General features: G+C 37.2%; 1 protein-coding gene and 1 pseudogene across 6 annotated transcripts in view; one reads left to right on the forward strand and one right to left on the reverse strand.

Annotated features, from left to right (window-relative positions):
- LOC105496289 (cilia and flagella associated protein 206) overlaps nucleotides 1-17,797 on the reverse strand; it is a 55,785-nt gene that overhangs the window by 20,299 nt on the left and 17,689 nt on the right. For 5 of the 6 annotated variants that reach the window (XM_011766585.2, XM_024797435.2, XM_071096747.1 and 2 more), the window contains exons 8-11: nucleotides 16,833-16,952; nucleotides 15,497-15,695; nucleotides 13,150-13,290; nucleotides 9,338-9,531 (exon numbers count right to left, since the gene is read on the reverse strand). In XM_011766585.2, the coding sequence (XP_011764887.1) occupies nucleotides 9,338-9,531; nucleotides 13,150-13,290; nucleotides 15,497-15,695; nucleotides 16,833-16,952 (654 nt within the window). Of the gene's footprint in view, nucleotides 1-9,205; nucleotides 9,263-9,337; nucleotides 9,532-13,149; nucleotides 13,291-15,496; nucleotides 15,696-16,832; nucleotides 16,953-17,797 lie in introns of those variants that run through there. The other variant, XM_071096748.1, reaches the window with a different exon arrangement.
- LOC105496689 (S-adenosylmethionine decarboxylase proenzyme pseudogene) lies at nucleotides 1,957-3,006 on the forward strand (annotated as a pseudogene).

Genomic DNA, 17,797 nt, shown 5'->3' on the forward strand with positions numbered 1-17,797 from the left:
AATTAGATATTAATAATAGCTTTGCAATGTAAAATGGAAACTCTTTGTGAGTAAACTAACAAACATAAACAGCCTGTAGTCTAAAGAAGAAATGCTAAAGAGAATTAGAAAATATTCAGAACCGAATTATGATGAAAATAACTATGTTTAAAAGTATGCTGCAGAAACATGGATGTAGCTGGAGGCCATTATCCTGAGCAAATTAATGCAGGAACAGAAAACCAAATACCATATGTTCTCACTCAAAAGTGGGAGCTAAACACTGGACACTCATGGACATCAAGATGGCAACAATAGATACTGGGGGCTACTAGAGTGGGGAGGGAGAGAGGAGGGCAAGGGCGGAAAAACTGTTGGGAGCTATGCTCACTACCTGGGTGACAAGATCAATCATACCCCAAACCTCGGCTTCATGCTTATAATGAACCCATGTAACAAACATGCACATGTGCCCCCTGAATCTAAAATAAAGGTTGTAATTATTTTTTAAAAACTTAAGTGACATACAACTCTCATAGTATAGTAAAAAGGAAATGTATTGCATTAAGTTAAAAAGAAAGGCTAAAAACTAATGAGCTAAGCATCTATCTTTAAAAGCTAAAAAACAAATAGAATAAAATAAATGAACTAGATAAAGGAAAATAATAAAGATCAGAGAAGAAAATATAAAATGAAAGCAGTCATGAAATAGGGTCAATAAAGTCAAATGCTGATTCTTTAAAAAGACTGAGAAACTAGTGCTCTGGCAAGATTGATCAAAATAAAAAGAGAAAGCTGAAATAAATAATATCTGGAGTTTAAAAGAGACCATAAGATAATTTAGAGATTAAGCAAATAATAAAAGGATATTGTGAAATCTTCATGAGAATAAGTTTAAAAACTTAGATGATTTGAATAAATTCCTAGAAAAATACAACTTATTCAATCTGATACAAAAGAAATAAACTACCTGGAAAAAATTCCTGTAATCACAGAAGTAGTTAAACTTATAGTTTAATTTAGCATAGTTATAATGTTTCCAACCAAAGAAGCCCAGAGAACTTTATCAGCATACATTACCAGATAATTCCAATTATACATAAATTATTTCAGAGAAAAGAAAATGTAAAACATTCATACTCATTTATAAGACATGTATAACTTTCACATCAAAACAATGGACAGTAAAAGAAAGGAAATGCATAGGTTAATTGCACTGAGGAATATAAATGTAAAACTGCCAAAGAAAAATTAAAAAGCTGAATTCAAGAATGTATTTTTTAAATAAATAAACCATACCAAGTTGGATTGATCCCAGGAATGCAAAGTTGGCTTAATTTTAGAAATAATATAATTCACCACATTAGCAGATTAAAGGATAAAGGCCAATCGCTCATCTCAAAAGATGCAGAAACAGTATTTGATACAATTCAATAATTATTCATATAAAAAACTCTCAGCAAATGAGATTAGAGAGGAAATCCTTAAGAAAACGAAATCCACAAAAAGCTACAATGAGCACTGCAATTATGAAATATCAGAAAATTATTTGGGGGGATAAGAAGACAAAGCTACCCAATTTCGCTACCTCTATTTAATACTATACTAGAGTTGCTTGTCAATGTAGTAAGATAAGACAAAAGTAGAGTATAATGACATCTACAGTCCTCCACAGTACAGACTGCAACATTAGCTAGTGCTCACTGTACTCTCTAATGGTGAAACAACAGACTACAGGAGACTGAATTGTATCTGCCTCTATTTTCAGTCTGAAGTCCAACTTTTACTTACCAAAAATAGAAAGAAAGAAAAAGCCAGGAAGAGTTTTTAATCCTTAAAAATTATCAATATAAAATTATAGCAAAAAAGGAAGCGGAATGTAACACATCCTGAACAATTTGCAGCAGCAGCAGCAGAATAAAAAAGTATTTCATTTAGTTGATTTACTGTGGTTGTTGATTGTTCTCTAGTCTCACGATGACGGAAGTTGCACGGTTTTTCAATGGGACCTAGAAGCTGCTGGAGGTTCTCCTGGCAGCAACCCCATGCAAACCAAAAATCTGGAAATCTCTTCACCACTCCAAGATCTGAGGGTGACATATTTTGGAAGGATCTGCAATGTTCCATCATAAGTGTGACAAAAACTGACAATCAGGAAGCTTATGTACTCAGTGACAGTAGCACGTTTATCTCCAAGAGACGTTTTATTTGGAAGACATATGGGACCAACTTTTGCTGAAAGCACTGGTTCCCCTGTTGAAGCCTGCTAGGGATTACAGCGGATTTGGCTCAATGAAAAGCTTCTCTTATTTGCCTGAAATTTCATGAAGCCTTCTCACCAAGTGTGCCCACACCAGAATTTCCAGGAAGAAACAGTTTCTTAATATAATTTTCCCAAGTGGAATAGCATATTGTATGGAATGTGTGAATTCTGACTGTTGGTACTTGTACATACTCTGGATTTCCCAGAGAATCTGGCAAGCAAACAGATTAAACCCTGGAAATTTTGATAGTGAGCTTGACCAAGCAGTTATGAATCAGTCCTACATGAAAGATGGCATCACTACAAAGGATGTCACTCATGAGAGTGGAAATAGTGACCTAATACTAGGTTCTGCCACACTGTTAAATCCTTGTGGGTATTCAATCAATGGAATGAAATCGGATGGAATTTACCAGACTATTCACATCACTCCAGAAACATAATTTTTTTATGTTAGCTTCAAAACAACCTTAAGTCAGACCTTTTATGATGACCTGGCTGGGAAAGTTGTGGAAGTCTTTCATGCAGGAAAATTTGTGCTACCTTGCTTGTAAATCATAGTTTTAAATGTCACACACTACTTTCTTTGCCCCTAGAATATGGAAGGTTTTAAATGTCCTGATTGCCAGAGTACTATGTTCAATGATTACAATTTTGTTCTTAGCGGTTTTGCTAAGAAGCAGCCAACAGCAGAGCTGATTAAGAAAAATGAAGAAAAAATGCAAAATGAAAACACCCATAGAAGGGTGGTGGTTGCTTTCTAGAGACTGATACCCTAGGGCCATGCTTTCTGTAGCCACCACCTTGTCATTGTAAAAAGTCCCACATGGGCCGGGCACAGTGGCTCACGCCTGTAATCCCAGCACTTTGGGAGGCCCAGGCGGGTTGATCACGAGGTCAGGAGATCGAGACCATCCTAGCTAACACGGTGAAACCCTGTCTCTACTAAAAATACAAATAAATTAGCTGGGCGTGGTGGCGGGCACCTGTAGTCCCAGCTTCTCTGGAGGCTGAGGCAGGAGAATGGTGTGAACCCGGGAGGCGGAGCTTGCAGTGAGCCGAGATCGTGCCACTGCACTCCAGCCTAGGCGACAGAGCAAGACTCTGTCTCAAAAAAAAAGAAAAAAAAAGCCCCACATGTGCTATAGTTTAATCATTTTGAATTTTATGCATTAGTATATCAAAGAGCTACATACTATATCTTCCATGTATACGCTCTTCCTTGTTTAAGTATTCAGTACACTCTTGCTGTGAAAATGGAGTGCTTGTAGAAAAAACAAACAAACCTTTTACTATATGAAACTTTGTAACACTTGTGAAAGCAGTTCAGCTTGGTTTATGCATAGTGTAATATTTCTCCAAGTACCACCCAAAATTCCCCACAGAACTGTCATCCTCATTAGGCGCTGGCCTCAGCCTTACCACTGGGGACATTACATTGCTGCCAGAATTTTACATCCAATTTACCTCTATTTTCTAGATATTCTCTACTTATGTTATCAAAACCACTTTCTACTTCATACAGATGCTTTCTGCAATAGCAATTAAAATTTTCCATCTATGAGTTGAGTCTTAAGAAAATGATTGCAATTATTCATTTTGCATATTACGATTTTAACATTATCACTCCCTGCATTTGCAGTCCTCTGATTTATTTCCTCACCAGGATGCCCCCCACTCCCCACAACAACACTCACCTCCTGTAATAAAGCAATATAGCGTTAAAAAAATACAAAGTCTAGGGGAAAGAATTATTATTTGCATATATTGTGATGGCCCACGTTAAAAAAAAATAACTAACAGACTCTAAATATCAATAGACTGTCAAATATCAATTATTAGAATTAGTAAGGGAGTTTATTAAGGTTGCTGAATATAAAATCAATATGCAGAAATAAACTGTATTTCCATAATATAAGCAATAATGAACTAAAATTCAATCCTAAGCATCAACAGCATTTAAAATAGCAACAAAAAATATGAAGTCCCTACAAATAAATCTAACCAAAAAATGTGCAATTCTTTGATAGGAAATATTACAAAACTACATTGATGCTTTGGACAGGGAGACTCAATGTTGTAAAAATGTCCATTCTTCTCTTACTAACCTACATATACAAGGCAATTTCAATCAGAATTCCTTCAAGGGTTTTTAACGGAATTTCATTATGTACTTCTCAAATTTATAAAAGTAAAAAGTCTAGTACAGACAAGACTTTTCAGAGAAGAAAGAATGTGAAAATTTACTCTACCGGATATCAAAACTTACAAAGCTATTGAAGACATCAATACAGGAATTTTTAAAAAATTGAGTAACTGAACATAATAGAGAGTGCAAAAATAAGCCTGTGGTTATTGATAAGACACTGTAGATCAGTGAGGAAAGGAGAGACTATTAAACAAATGGTCTACGACAATTTCACTACAAATGGGAAAAAAATAAAATTGGTTCTTTACCTCCCACCACAAACAAAAATAAAATCCAAGTGAACTAAAGGCTCTACATAATAGACAAAATGCATTTCTTTTAAAAAAAAAAAAAGGTAAGAATATTTTTGTGATCTCAGAATACATAAGAACTTCTTAAACAAGACATGAAGAAAAAATGACACATTACACATTAAAATGGAAGACTTGTTCATCAAGAGATACCACAAAAAGAATGAAAACATAAGCCACAAACTGAGAAAACATATCTTCAAAACATATATTTAACAAAGAATTCATATCCAAAATATAATTTTGAAAAAAACACTTCCTGCAAATCACTAAAATAAAGAGAAATCAACTAACAGAAAATTGGGCAAAATGAAGTCGTTTCACAGATATATATTATTTAGGAATACATACATGAATGGCAAAAATTCAACTACTATTTTAGAAATAAGTAGAGAATAAAATATAACTAAATCCATCAAGTTTTATGAAGGCATAATTAATGAAACTACTATAGGAAAAAAACACTATGAAAATGGTATTTTTATTGAGGGGACAATTCAGTACAATAAATATATAAATTCCCCCACAAATTATTTCATTAGTTTAATGCAATTCCAGTTAAAATTCCAGTAAGATTTTTTGGGAAAACTTAGCAAATTCATTAAGAAACTTACATGGAAAATTTTGAAAACTAAAAGGCAAAGAAGAGAGCTTCCTTATCAGATAATAAAATATGTTACAAAGCAATAGTAATTAAAGCAGTGTGGCATTAGGATAGAGATAAATAGACCCATGCAATGGAATAGAAAGCCTAGAAATAAACCTATTTCATATGAAAGTTGTTAATGCAATAGAGGTGCATCATATTTTGTAGGAAATACACTTACATTATTTAGTAAATCGTATTAGGAAAACTGGCTTACTACATGAAGAAAAATAACATTAGAATCCTTTATTATCTCCAAATAGACTAAAGATCTCAATGTAAAAAATAAATTGTGTGAAAGTTGTCAGAATCAAAATGGTGTCACTTGTGTTAAAAACTCTGACAAACAGAGCCAGGGATGGCCAGGAAGGAAGGGCTCCCATGGCAAATCCCTTTTTAAAATTATCAAAAAGACTCTCCAAAAAACACAATCCTGCACAAAGGTCACCACAACCTTACACAGAAAAAATATTTCTGTGATGACATCTGCCCAGCAACTGCCTGTCCAACCAAGCCAAGGATAATTATTATTATTTTTTGTGTGTGAGACAGAGTCTCGCTCTGTTGCCAGGCTGGAGTGGAGTGGTGCGATCTCGGCTCGCTGCAACCTCCGACTCTCTGGTTCAAGCAATGCTCCTGCCTCAGTCTCCCAAGTAGCTGGGAATACAGGCACGCGCCACGACGCCCAGCTAATTTTCATATTTTTAGTAGAGACAGGGTTTCACCATGTTGACCAGGATGGTCTCGAACTCCTGACCTTATAATCCACCCACCTCAGCCTCCCAAAGTGCTGGGATTACAGGCTTAAGCCACCACGCCTGGCCAGGATAATTATCTTCAACAATTATGTAATCCTCCTAACTTTTCCCTTAACAGACTCTTTCTTTACCTCTCTGAATACACACATAGTTTACTATTATAAGTGTATTCCCATTGCAGTGCCTTGTCCTGAACAAATATCATTTTCTTTTAGAGAATATCTGTTATTTAGATTGACAATTTAAAAAGAAGAAAATGGGCTGGATGTGGTGGCTCACGCGTGTAATCCCAGCACTTTGGGAGGCTGAGGCAAGAGGATTGCTTGAGCCTAGGAGTTCAAGACCAGCCTGAGCAACAAAGTGAGGCACCGTCTCTAGAAAAACTAAAAAAAAAAAAAAAAAAAAAAAAAAATTATCCAGGCATGGTGGTGCATGCCTGTGGTCTCAGCTACACAAAAGCCCAAGGCAAGAGGATTGCTTGAACCCAGAAGGTCAACGCTGTAGTGAGCTATGTTCATGCCACTGCACTCCAGCCTGGGCTACAGAGTGAGCCTCTGTCTCAAAAAAATAAAAATAAAATAAAAATAAAATGTAAAAGAATAATCTTAGGACAGAGAAGAATTTCTAAAATAAGATTTTAAAAAAGTACAATCTTTAAAGGAAAAAATTATTAGATATGACTACACTAAAATTAAAGATGTGTCTTCAATGAAGGATTTGACTTACAAAGTTAACAGAGAGGTGTCAGGCTGGGAAAGACATTTGCAACTTCTATAACTTAGAAAAGATTAATATTTAGAATAGAAAGGAACTGCCAATCAACAACTTAAAAACAGAAAGAGCGAATGGAAAAAAAAAAACTGGCAAAAGTTATAAATAGGCAATGCACAGAAGGGGAAACCTGAACAGATAAATAAGAAGAAATGCTAAACTTCACTGTTAGAAAAATGCACAATAAAACAGTAATAAGGGCCCAGCGCGGTGGCTCATGCCTGTAATCCCAGCACTTTGGGAGGCCGAGGTGGGTGGATCATGAGGTCAGGAGTTCAAGACTAGCCGGGCCAAGATGGTGAAACCCCGTCTCTGCTAAAAATACAAAAATTAGCCAGGCGTGGTGGTGGACGCCTGTAATCCCAACTACTCAGGAGGCTGAGGCAGAGAATTGCTTGAACCAGGGAGGTGGAGCTTGCAGTGAGCTGATATCGCGCCACTGCTCTCCAGCCTGGGCAACAGAGCAAGAGTCCATCTCAGGAAAAAAAAAAAAAAGAAACAATAATAAGTACCATTTTAAATTCATCAAATTGGCAAATATTACAAACTGAGGTATTAACAAGTCCTCGCAGGATTATGGGTAACTAACAAGCCTTATAATGAAGTTAAATTGGTACATTTTCAGAGTAACTAACCTTTTAGTGGAAATAAAAATTGTAGGCCTACCTACTATTTGGCTCACATACAGAAAGACACTGTAGACAAGACCAATTTCTCATCACAACAGGAGGAACCTAGAAGGCTCTGCAGAATAGCTTCATTGGAAAGGGGAGCTGGAGTGCTACATCAACGATGTCATCACAATGTCAGAATAACCCAATGTCAGAACACAGCACATCACGATGTCAGAATAACAGCACCAACTGAGCTGTCCATGGTCCTGACTGCCATACTTCCCCCCACCCGCCTCAAAGTCCTTAGCTTGTTTCTGATCTTCCTGCCCAAGTGTTCAGACCATCCTCTGTGCTCCACTGTCACCAGCCCAACAGTCCTCTCCCAAATTACTGCTTGGATCTCTGCTGGCCAGGTCAGTGGCACAAAGCCCACCTGCTTCATAGTTAAAATGTTGACAAAAAATAGCAAACGAGTCCGGGCGTGGTGGCTCACACCTGTAATCCCAGCACTTTGGGAGGCCAAGGTGGGTGGATCACCTGAGATCAGGAGTTTGAGACCAGCCTGGCCAACATGGTGAAACTCCATCTCTACTAAAAATACAAAAAATTAGCCAGGCGTGGTGCCGTCCGCCTGTAGTCCCAGATACTCGGAAGGTTAAGACAGGAGAATTGCTTGAATCTGGGAGGTGGAAGTTGCAGTGAGCCAAGATCACGCCACTGCACTCCAGCCTGGGCAACAGAGCAAGACTTGGTCAAAAAAAAAAAAAAGCAAACAATAGACATTTTAAACCATGTATTTCAAAATGTTTTCATTTTAGTGAGTTTAAAAGAGAGGAACTCAACAAGAGAGAGGAGAGACAGAAAGACCACTTAAGAGATGAACAACAGGCTGGGCATGGTGGCTCATGCCTATAATCCCAATACTTTGGGTTGCCAAGGCAGGAGGATAACTTGAAGCCACAAGTTTGAGACCAGCCTGGGCAACATGGCAAGACCCTATCTCTACAAAAAAAGTTTTCTTAAAAAATTAGCCAGGCATGGTGGCACTTGCCTGTAGTCCCACTTCTTGGGAGACTGAGGCAAGAGGATCCCTTGAACCCAGGAGTTGAAGGCTACAGTGAGCTATGATTGTGCCACTGCTCTCCATCCTGGGTGACAGAGTGAGACCTTGTCTCTAAAAAGAACATAAAAAGAGATGAACAATGAAAATGAGAGACAAAGAGGAAGAGTGTGAGAATATATAGCATTCAAATGTGAGTTCCAAACTGGTAGAGATTTTTATCTGTTTTGTTTAATGAAATCCCTTATGCCAAGAATAATTACCAACACACAATAAGTGGCTTACTAAATAAGATGAATGAATTAATCAATAGACACAGACATACAAGAAACCCACCACGAGATCCATTTTGTGGCCTTTCAGACTACTACAGTTTAAACCTGTTAAATTGTTTTGCAGCTCTGAGTATAAGTTACTATCCATGTTATCTGTGTTGAGCTCCTCCAATGTTAGATACAGAAATATACTGCAGCTTCAATTATTTACAAGTCAATGAAGTCCTTTGCATTCAGATTTCCCCATTTCCTAATTCATCAATTTGACTCCATATCCTGTTTTCATTATTCTTTATTTATTCCATTAGTTTTCATCTTCAGATGTGAATCCCTTTCAGACAACCTGTAAAGACCCTCAGCTGACTCTCTCTCTCTCTGCCTGGACTTGGGAAGCATTCTACAACAAAATACAACTTTTTAATTAACTATATTTTTAAATGTCATAAATTCATAAAATATTGACCCTGCTTACCTGAGAATATGGAATCAGTGTTTCAAACTGTTGATGAAGTTCCAATAGCTGAATTAACTCTGTATTTTTTTTGGCCTTTTCTCTAACTATATCAATATAATGTTCAGGATTTTCTGCAAATGAATATGCAGCATCTTTACTATTGAATGTGTAATATTTTTCTTTATATTTTAAAATTCCAATTGCTGGATTTCCTGAAAATAAAAAAAGAATTAAACATGAAATGTCTTGATCACTTATGAAATATTGTTATTCTGGCCAGGCACGGTGGCTCACACCTGTAATTCCAGCACTTTGGGAGGCCAAAGCAGGCAGACCACCTGAGGTCAGGAGTTCAAGACCAGCCTGACCAACAAGGTGAAACCCCGTCTCTACTAAAAATACAAAAATTAGATGGGCGTGGTGGTGTGCGCCTGTAATCCCAGCTACTCAGGAGGCTGAGGCAGGAGAATAGCTTGAACCTGAGAGGTGGAGGTTGCAGTGAGCTGAGATCGTGCCATTGCACTCCAGCCTGAGTGACAGAGCGAGACTCTGTCTCAAGAAAAAGAAAAGAAATATTGTTACTCTGTGTTTGTAACATACCATAGAGCCATTCCTCCACTCTTTTTTTTTTTTTTTTTTTTACACTGTGTCCCACTCTTATCATCCTGGCTGGAGTGCAGTGGCACAATCTTAGCTCACTACAGCATCAACATCCCAGGCTCGAGGGATCCTCCTGCCTTACCCTCCCAGGTAGCTGGGACTACAGACATTTGCCACCCCACCTAGCTAACCCGTTTTTGGAGAGATGGGGTTTCACCACGTCACCCAGGCTGGTCTCAAACTCCTAGACTCAAGCGATCTTCTCCCCTTGGCCTACCAAAGTGCTGGGATTACTGACATGAGCCACCACTCCTGGCCCTTCCACTTTTTTTTTTTTTTTTGAAACAAAGTCTTGCTCTGTCACCCAGAGTCCAGTGGCATGATCTCAGCTCACTGCAACCTCTGCCTCCTGGGTTCAAGCAATTCTCCTGTCTCAGCTTCTTGAGTAGCTGGGATTACAGGTGTGCACCACCATACCCGGCTAATTTTTGTATTTTTAATAGAGATGGGGTTTCAACAAATTGTCTTGAACTCCTGACCTCAGGTGATCCACCTGCCTCGGCCTCCCAAAGTGCTGAGATTACAGGCATGAGCCACCACGCTCAGCCCCTTCCACTCCATTTTTAACATATCACTTATGCTTTTTTTGCTAAGATGTTATAATTAGCATTTTAATTTATACATTTTTAAATGATACGTGAAATCCATACTAATTATATTTTTATGTTAAAGTATGATTTTAAACTGTATTTTATGTAAAAATACTTTCCACTATTCAGATATAATAATTTTAAAAATCTTTTATGAAAAGCCACTTACTCATCTGGCAGATTTTTCAAAGCTACTTCAACTAACTACTGCAAGGTCTATGTTTAAAATAACCCAGTAAGAACTACAAACATGGGACATCTTTTCCAAAATGCAAATTTGCATATTAGCAAATATTTTTCACTGTAAAAAGATACTACATAGACTATAGATAATTAAATATCCACATAGTTTGTGGAAGTTGTATTAGAAAGAGTAACTGTCTTATTCATTTATTCTTTCATTTATCCAGCAAATAAATGGTGCCAAGCCTGTAGAAGATAACAGATTCCTTGCTCTCAAAAAATCACAAATATATCATAGGCCACAGAGTGACAAGTGCTACATGAAAAAAGTAATAAAGGAGGTTAAACACATAGTAAAAGGAAGAAGTGTGCAAGTGATATTTTAAATTGAGTGATTAGGGAAGACTGAATAAAATGAGGCAGCAAGGCAAGTAGCAACCTGGAAGGCAGAGCTTTCCAAGTAGAGTGCAAAGGCTCTGAGGTGAAAGTGGGCTTTGACTGTTCAATAGCAGCAAGAAAGCCAGAGCCACTGGAATGGAGCAAACGAGGGAAGGTGTGGTAGGCAATGAAGTCATCAGAAAAGGACCCTGACTGCTAAGCACCAGTGTTACCCTGGGATTTAAGTCATGTGGTCTCCACTCCTGAATGGAAGAAGGGAAGTTCTACAGAATTCATCTGAGGTAATGCAGGTTGCTGCTGCCCAGAAAATAATGAAGTAGAAATAATGTAGCAAGCAGAAATAGTCAGAATTCACTTATTCAGAGAGGAATCTGAAACTCATGGCCCCACAAGCTCTTCTACTTCTCTACTTTGCCCTCTTTCTTCTTAGACTTATAGCTGGGAGACCCTGGAAGGGACCATACAGACCTCCTGGTTGATCCTTTTCATTTTCCTGAGGGGAAACTGAAGTTCACAGAAGGTGTGAGATTTCATAAATGTTACCTAGTTCACTAAGGACACAGACCAGGCTCTTCTGAACCCTAGCCCATAGCTTTTCCAACCACATCATGCTTCCTCTGCCATCATGCCACATCCATGTTTCTCCTTTCCTTTCTTATTTGTGTGAAACAGGGAAGGAAGGAAGGAATGGAGAGGAGGAGGGAGGTGGGGGAGGGAGAGAGGGAGGGAGGAGAAAGAAAAGGAAACTATCTACATTCCATTGCATTTTACCTCTGCAAGGCTCTTGATTGTTTTCTCCCCAGTACCAGTGACCCTCATTGGGCCTCAGAATATTACTCTCAATTTCCCACAGTAAATATTTTGTTATTCCCATTATCAAAAATGTAATAACATTTTTTAAATGAGCCAATTGTGTGCTCTCTCTAGCCTGTATACACACAATCCCAATAGTTATTTTTAACGAAAAAATACCCAATTTTGAAATGTAACAAAAGAAATAAAGAAAAAAAAAGGAGAAAGAAGAAAAATAAGGTTAATGGTGTAAAGTAAATTAAGACACAATCTTGTCACAGTTTTCATTCTAGCCCTGGCAGGCTTTTTCTTATTCACAATTCACACAGCACTTTTTGGATAGTAATTTATTTCATCTCTATCTCTGATTTATTCTTTATTTTGGAGAAGCTCTAATAATATATACATCATAGAGAAATTTTACTTGATATTAGCCATTTCCTTATGGGGTCTAACAGAGAAATCCTGATCTATGCCAGTGAAATATAACTGTAAAGTAACAAAGAATATTTTTAAACAAACATGTCAGTCAAATAAGTGTTGCTCTTTCAGTAATTACTTTGGAAGATGATGTATTTTTAGTAATGTTGTGTAACATTTGTTTTGTTTTGTTTTGTTTTTGAAAGGAAGTCTCACTTTGTTGCCCAGCTGAAGTGCAGTGGAGTGATCTCTGCTCACTGCAATCTCTGCCTCCCGAGTTCAAGTGACTCTCCTGCCTCAGCCTCCCGAGTAGCTGGGACTACAGGCATGTACCACCATGCCTGGCTAATTTTTGCATTTTTAGTAAAGACAGGGTTTCACCATGTTGGCCAGGCTGGTCTCCAACCCCTGACCTCAAGTGATCCACCCGCCTTGGCCTCCCAAAGTGCTGGGATTACAGGCATGAGCCACTGCATCCAGTCAATGTCGTGTAACATTTCTAGAATTCTTCATTGGCCATATGAGTCATCCCCTTTCAATGGTACTACAGCATCCATATTTCATAACACATATACACTTTCTATTACTAATCACTTATAATTTCTTACTTATGTCAGTCTACCAGAGCACCTCCAAAATGAAGACTGGATCATCTTTGTAGATCCTTCGTTAATTCACCATTAGAGTCCATAAAGTTTTTAAAGTGAATATTCAAGTGACAATGACAGAACTCCATATAAAGAAAAAATTGGGGAAAGGAGAGCAGTCTCATTTCCAATGATATACCTGGAAGGAGAAGACCATCTGTTGCAGCAAACGTGTAAGCACAAAATCCCCGATATTGAATTAATAGTTTATCAAAATTTGCTGTTGTTTCTGGGAAAAGCCATTCTAGTTTTCTGAAATCTGCCACATTTACTCTATCTTCTGAAATGAAGGAGAACAAGAAAAGTTTTAATTCAGTGAGAAGGTTAAATTTCCAAAATAAATCAGCAGGAGCTCATTCTAAACATTACCTTTTTATTGCTTTGTACTTTTCCCAATGGGCAAAAACTTGATATTCACAAAACCAGATTTATGAGGAAGTCTATTGAAGCAAAGAAGTACAAATGACCTCAGTGACATGTAAAGTTTCTGGGGCAAACTTGGAGGTAGGACTTTGCTCCAGAATGAAGAACAGAAAGGAGAGGCCATTTCTGACAAGCATGCTCTGCTGCTGAGAGAAAAGCTGACTGGGGCACTTCCGAAAGTGTGTGGTGCTTCCTGCTGCTGCAGAGTAAATAACCCAAGGAGTTGAGCAGAATAGACTGGCTGCTATGTGACCCAGAGATACATTGACCTCATTCAATATAGCGTTGTTCTTAATAACATGCTAGGTGGCAACATATGTTTAATATGATGCTTATAAACTAGGACTGTTGCTTCTTGAAACAACAGAGAAGGTTCTGAGCAAAGACAGTCAAGAAAATGTTAACTGATTTTGATAACAAGGTGTGTAATTTTTGTTCTTTGTAGTTTTAAAAATTCTTCCTACTGTTGGTTAGCTTACCTATTTACATTTGATAAGCAAACTGAATAAATTTTTACACAAATAATACCACGTATTTATAAAACATTGTTCCGAAGTTTCTTAGCTTTCACAATCCCATGTACACTTCTATGCCTGGTTCTAAACCCAAAAAGCAGGCACCACAAATGATCTTGTGGCTACCACTAAAAGTAAATGCATAATTTATAGAAAATAAATCCTCTCTCTTTTTTCCTGATATGCCTGAAAGCCTCTAACAATGACAGTATGTGGAAGGTGTAAATGAAATTCTTTTAGAACACTGGCTTGACCAATTCACTGGAGCAGTAATTTAATAGTGTTGTAGTGAATAAAAAGTTCTGACGTATGGTAGAAAATGACACATCTAAATCTAAGAAGCTGCAGGTAAACAGTCTTGCCAATATGGTTAGCTTAATATCCACCGTTGAAGCTACTTTAACTTTTCAATTTCATTTAATATTTGCTTAGATATGCTGCTTTAATGAAATGAAATGAGTAATAAAAAACTTGAACTGAAAGGATATTTTTTAGTTTCTGATTTAGTTTTCAGTTTTTATGCATTCTAATAGTTTAAGAAATCACTGCTATATTTTTATTTTTCATCTTTAAAAAGTAGAATTTGAAAAGAAAATTCGTAAATTATTAATTTTATTTTCTGAAAAAACTCTCTTTTTATGCAACATCAGCATCTCAAGTCCCAGGCTCTTTTTTGGCATTCCTCATAAATGTTAACTTGTCTTTAGCTAAGATAGAAGGGTCTAAAATGGTTAAAAGTTTATTGATAAAGATTGTTTTTCTGTAAGAATCAATGCATCTTCTAAAGGACCTAAATAAGCTCAATTAATTTTACAGGAATAACATTTATTGGTTTGTAAATTCTCAACTTGAATCTGAGGTAGATATGTAACAAATAACATTCTAAAGAAATGGAGCTTTATTTGCAACAAAATAGCAAGGATTAATATTCTTTTCTCCAACAAATCAATAATAAAATTACTAGGACTGCAATAGAAACACATCTGCACAAAAAATGATTGTTAACCAAAACATGAACGATAACACTAGGAATGGTTATTGCTGGATAGTAAGTTATTCAGTTTACATTTTTTCTGTTTTCCACACTTCCTCTCATGAACATGAGTGCTTTTTTTTTTTTTTTTTTTTCCTGAGATGGAGCCTCACTCTGTTACCCAGGCTGGAGTGCAATGGCACAATCTTGGCTCACTGCAACCTCTGCCCCACTGGGTTCAAGCGATTCTTGTGCCTCAGCCTCCCGGGTAGCTGGGATTACAAGCGCCCGCCACCATGCCCGGCTAATTTTTGTATTTTTAATAGAGACGGAGTTTTGCCATGTTGGCCAGGTTGGTTTCGAACTCCTGGCCTCAGGTGATCCACCCGCCTCAGCCCCCCAAAGTGCTGGGATTACAGGCATGAGCCACCACACCCGGCCCTCATTAGTACTTTATAATCAAGAAAAATGTTTAATGCTTTATCAGAAAGGTATGAAATTTTTAGAACAAAAGAGTGACTTTATTCTAGAGGTAATTTTAAAAAGAAGAGGAAATAATGGATGATTTTCATTACCCATGTGCTCTTTCATTCTACACACATCAGTTTTCACAGTCGCTCCATTAAGATGACGTTGCATTGCTCTCTCAGGAAAGTAAAGTTCGTGAGCACCCAGGAACGGCTGAATGTGAGTGAATAAATTACTGAGGACACCAACCACAATAGTTTCATCTTGCAAGCTGGTCCACAGAGTAGAAAGTGCGATGAAGATAGGCTGAGGCAGAGAAAAAAAAAATTCAAAATGCAACTGTGTAATAAAATTATAAATCACTGTACTCTTTAAGATAAATACAGTTGTCATTTGTAAAGAAGTTAATTCTCCCTAAGCAAAAGTCTTACGAACTTAGACAGTAGACTTTAGATAGAAATTTAACTCATAAATTATGAGAAAATAAATTTGCATTTTATTTCAAAGCATTTTATTTTAGTATGATTATTATAAAGTTAGTTTACTTTAAAAAGCCAAACATATGTGATCACCTAAGAAAGATTTATGGACTCTTCATCTCAAAAAACCAAGGGAAAAATGTCTTAAGAAAAAAAAAGAGGGCCACGCACAGTAGCTCACGCCTGTAATCCCAGCATTTTGGGAGGCCAAGGTGGGCAGATCACCTGAGGTCAGGCGTTCAAACCAGCCTGGCCAACATGGCAAAACCCCATCTGTACTAAAAATACAAAAATTAGCCAGGCATGGTGGTGGGCACCTGTAACTCCAGCTACTTGGGAGGCTGAGGCAGGAGAATGGCGTGAACCCGGGAGGCGGAGCTTGCAGTGAGCCAAGATCATGCCACTGCACTCCAGCCTGGGTGACAAAGCGAGACTCTATCTCAAATAAATAAATAAATAAATAAATAAATAAATAAATAGAATACTGCACATACATTTTATACCTCCTTATCCGATAAGGTTTGCCAGGTTTGTCCATAAAATGGTGCAGATAATCAGAAAATCAATATTTAAGTGCAGGCCTGGTAAACAAAGTGATTATTATCTGTCTTTTCAGAAAGGTCACGAGTTACATCATGTCTGTACTGGAGGCAATTTCTGACCAGCTACTATGAATACATTTTCAACCACAGTACTATGATTATTTCTGTTGTCACAGCCAATACTGATATGGTTATCATACTATACAGTTGCAGTTCCTTTAGTAGCAGTTGCTTATGTAGGGGAATTCTCTCATCCAACTTATAATTTACTATTATGGCAAAGTAACCATAAAGAACAGGATCAACTTATATAAAACATTATATTTTTAGAAATTAAATATAATTATAATGACTTGTGATCCAATATTATAGGGCTCAAAAGGAAATTCACCTTAAGGTCAAAGTTTATGACAAATACTTACAAAGACTTGTGATGTTGGGACTGCTGTCTTTGATTTTATGGTCATTTTTAGTTGTTCCAGATGGGCTCCTAACTGTTTTGTCATCATTTCCACTTCTTGAGCACCAGTAATTATATCTGACTGTGAAAACAATATAATTTGCATTAATATTTTTATAATTCTAGTATAAAAATCATATGTGTCTCAGACCATACCTGCTCCCCACATCTTCTGAAAGTAGGCTGAATGACAGCAGGAAGTCTCTTCTCCGTGAGATCCTCAACACCTAGAACAGTATCAGCATATGTATGGGGCTTCCAAGATATTTGTGAGTTGGATGAATCTTTTGAAATACAATGGATATAATTTTTCTTAAATGTATCCAGGTATTCTTAGATTTAAGTATAATTGCATTCTTGAGAAATGGATCCTCAAGTATCCGTTTTTGTATAGCTGTTATTTTCCTATTCCTCAATGATAAAACTAATTAGGGGTTCCTCTGAAAATTATGTTGATAACAAGATTTAATAAAATCACATTGAGAAAAACCTGTTAGGAGTGAGCCAGCAGGGCACTGCAGATTGGCAAGCTAGAGAGATCTCACCCGTGATGTATGACATATGGTTTAGGGGATGACCAGAATCCTTGTACTGAGTCAGGGGATATTCTTGAAGACCCTGTCATAGAGTTCATCATTGAAATGACTCACAAGGCACTGTGAATTGGAAGACAAGGTTGAGTACAAGTTTACAATATTGTTTTCTTGATTTGAAGGGACCCAAGGAAGTTTGCTAGGGTTAAAGACTTGATTACTATGAATGCAGACCTGAAATGAACTGAAAACCATTTGATGAAGCAAACTATGGATCTTGACACCTTTTGTACTTTCTGAAACTTCATTATCATCTGGGGGAAGTACATACATTAACTGTATATTTTCTATAGTAAGGTCCTGATAGATATCAAGCCATGTAAATGAAAGATGG

This window comes from Macaca nemestrina, chromosome 5 (genome assembly GCF_043159975.1).
Source record: "Macaca nemestrina isolate mMacNem1 chromosome 5, mMacNem.hap1, whole genome shotgun sequence".
Taxonomy (NCBI): Eukaryota; Metazoa; Chordata; class Mammalia; order Primates; family Cercopithecidae; genus Macaca; species Macaca nemestrina.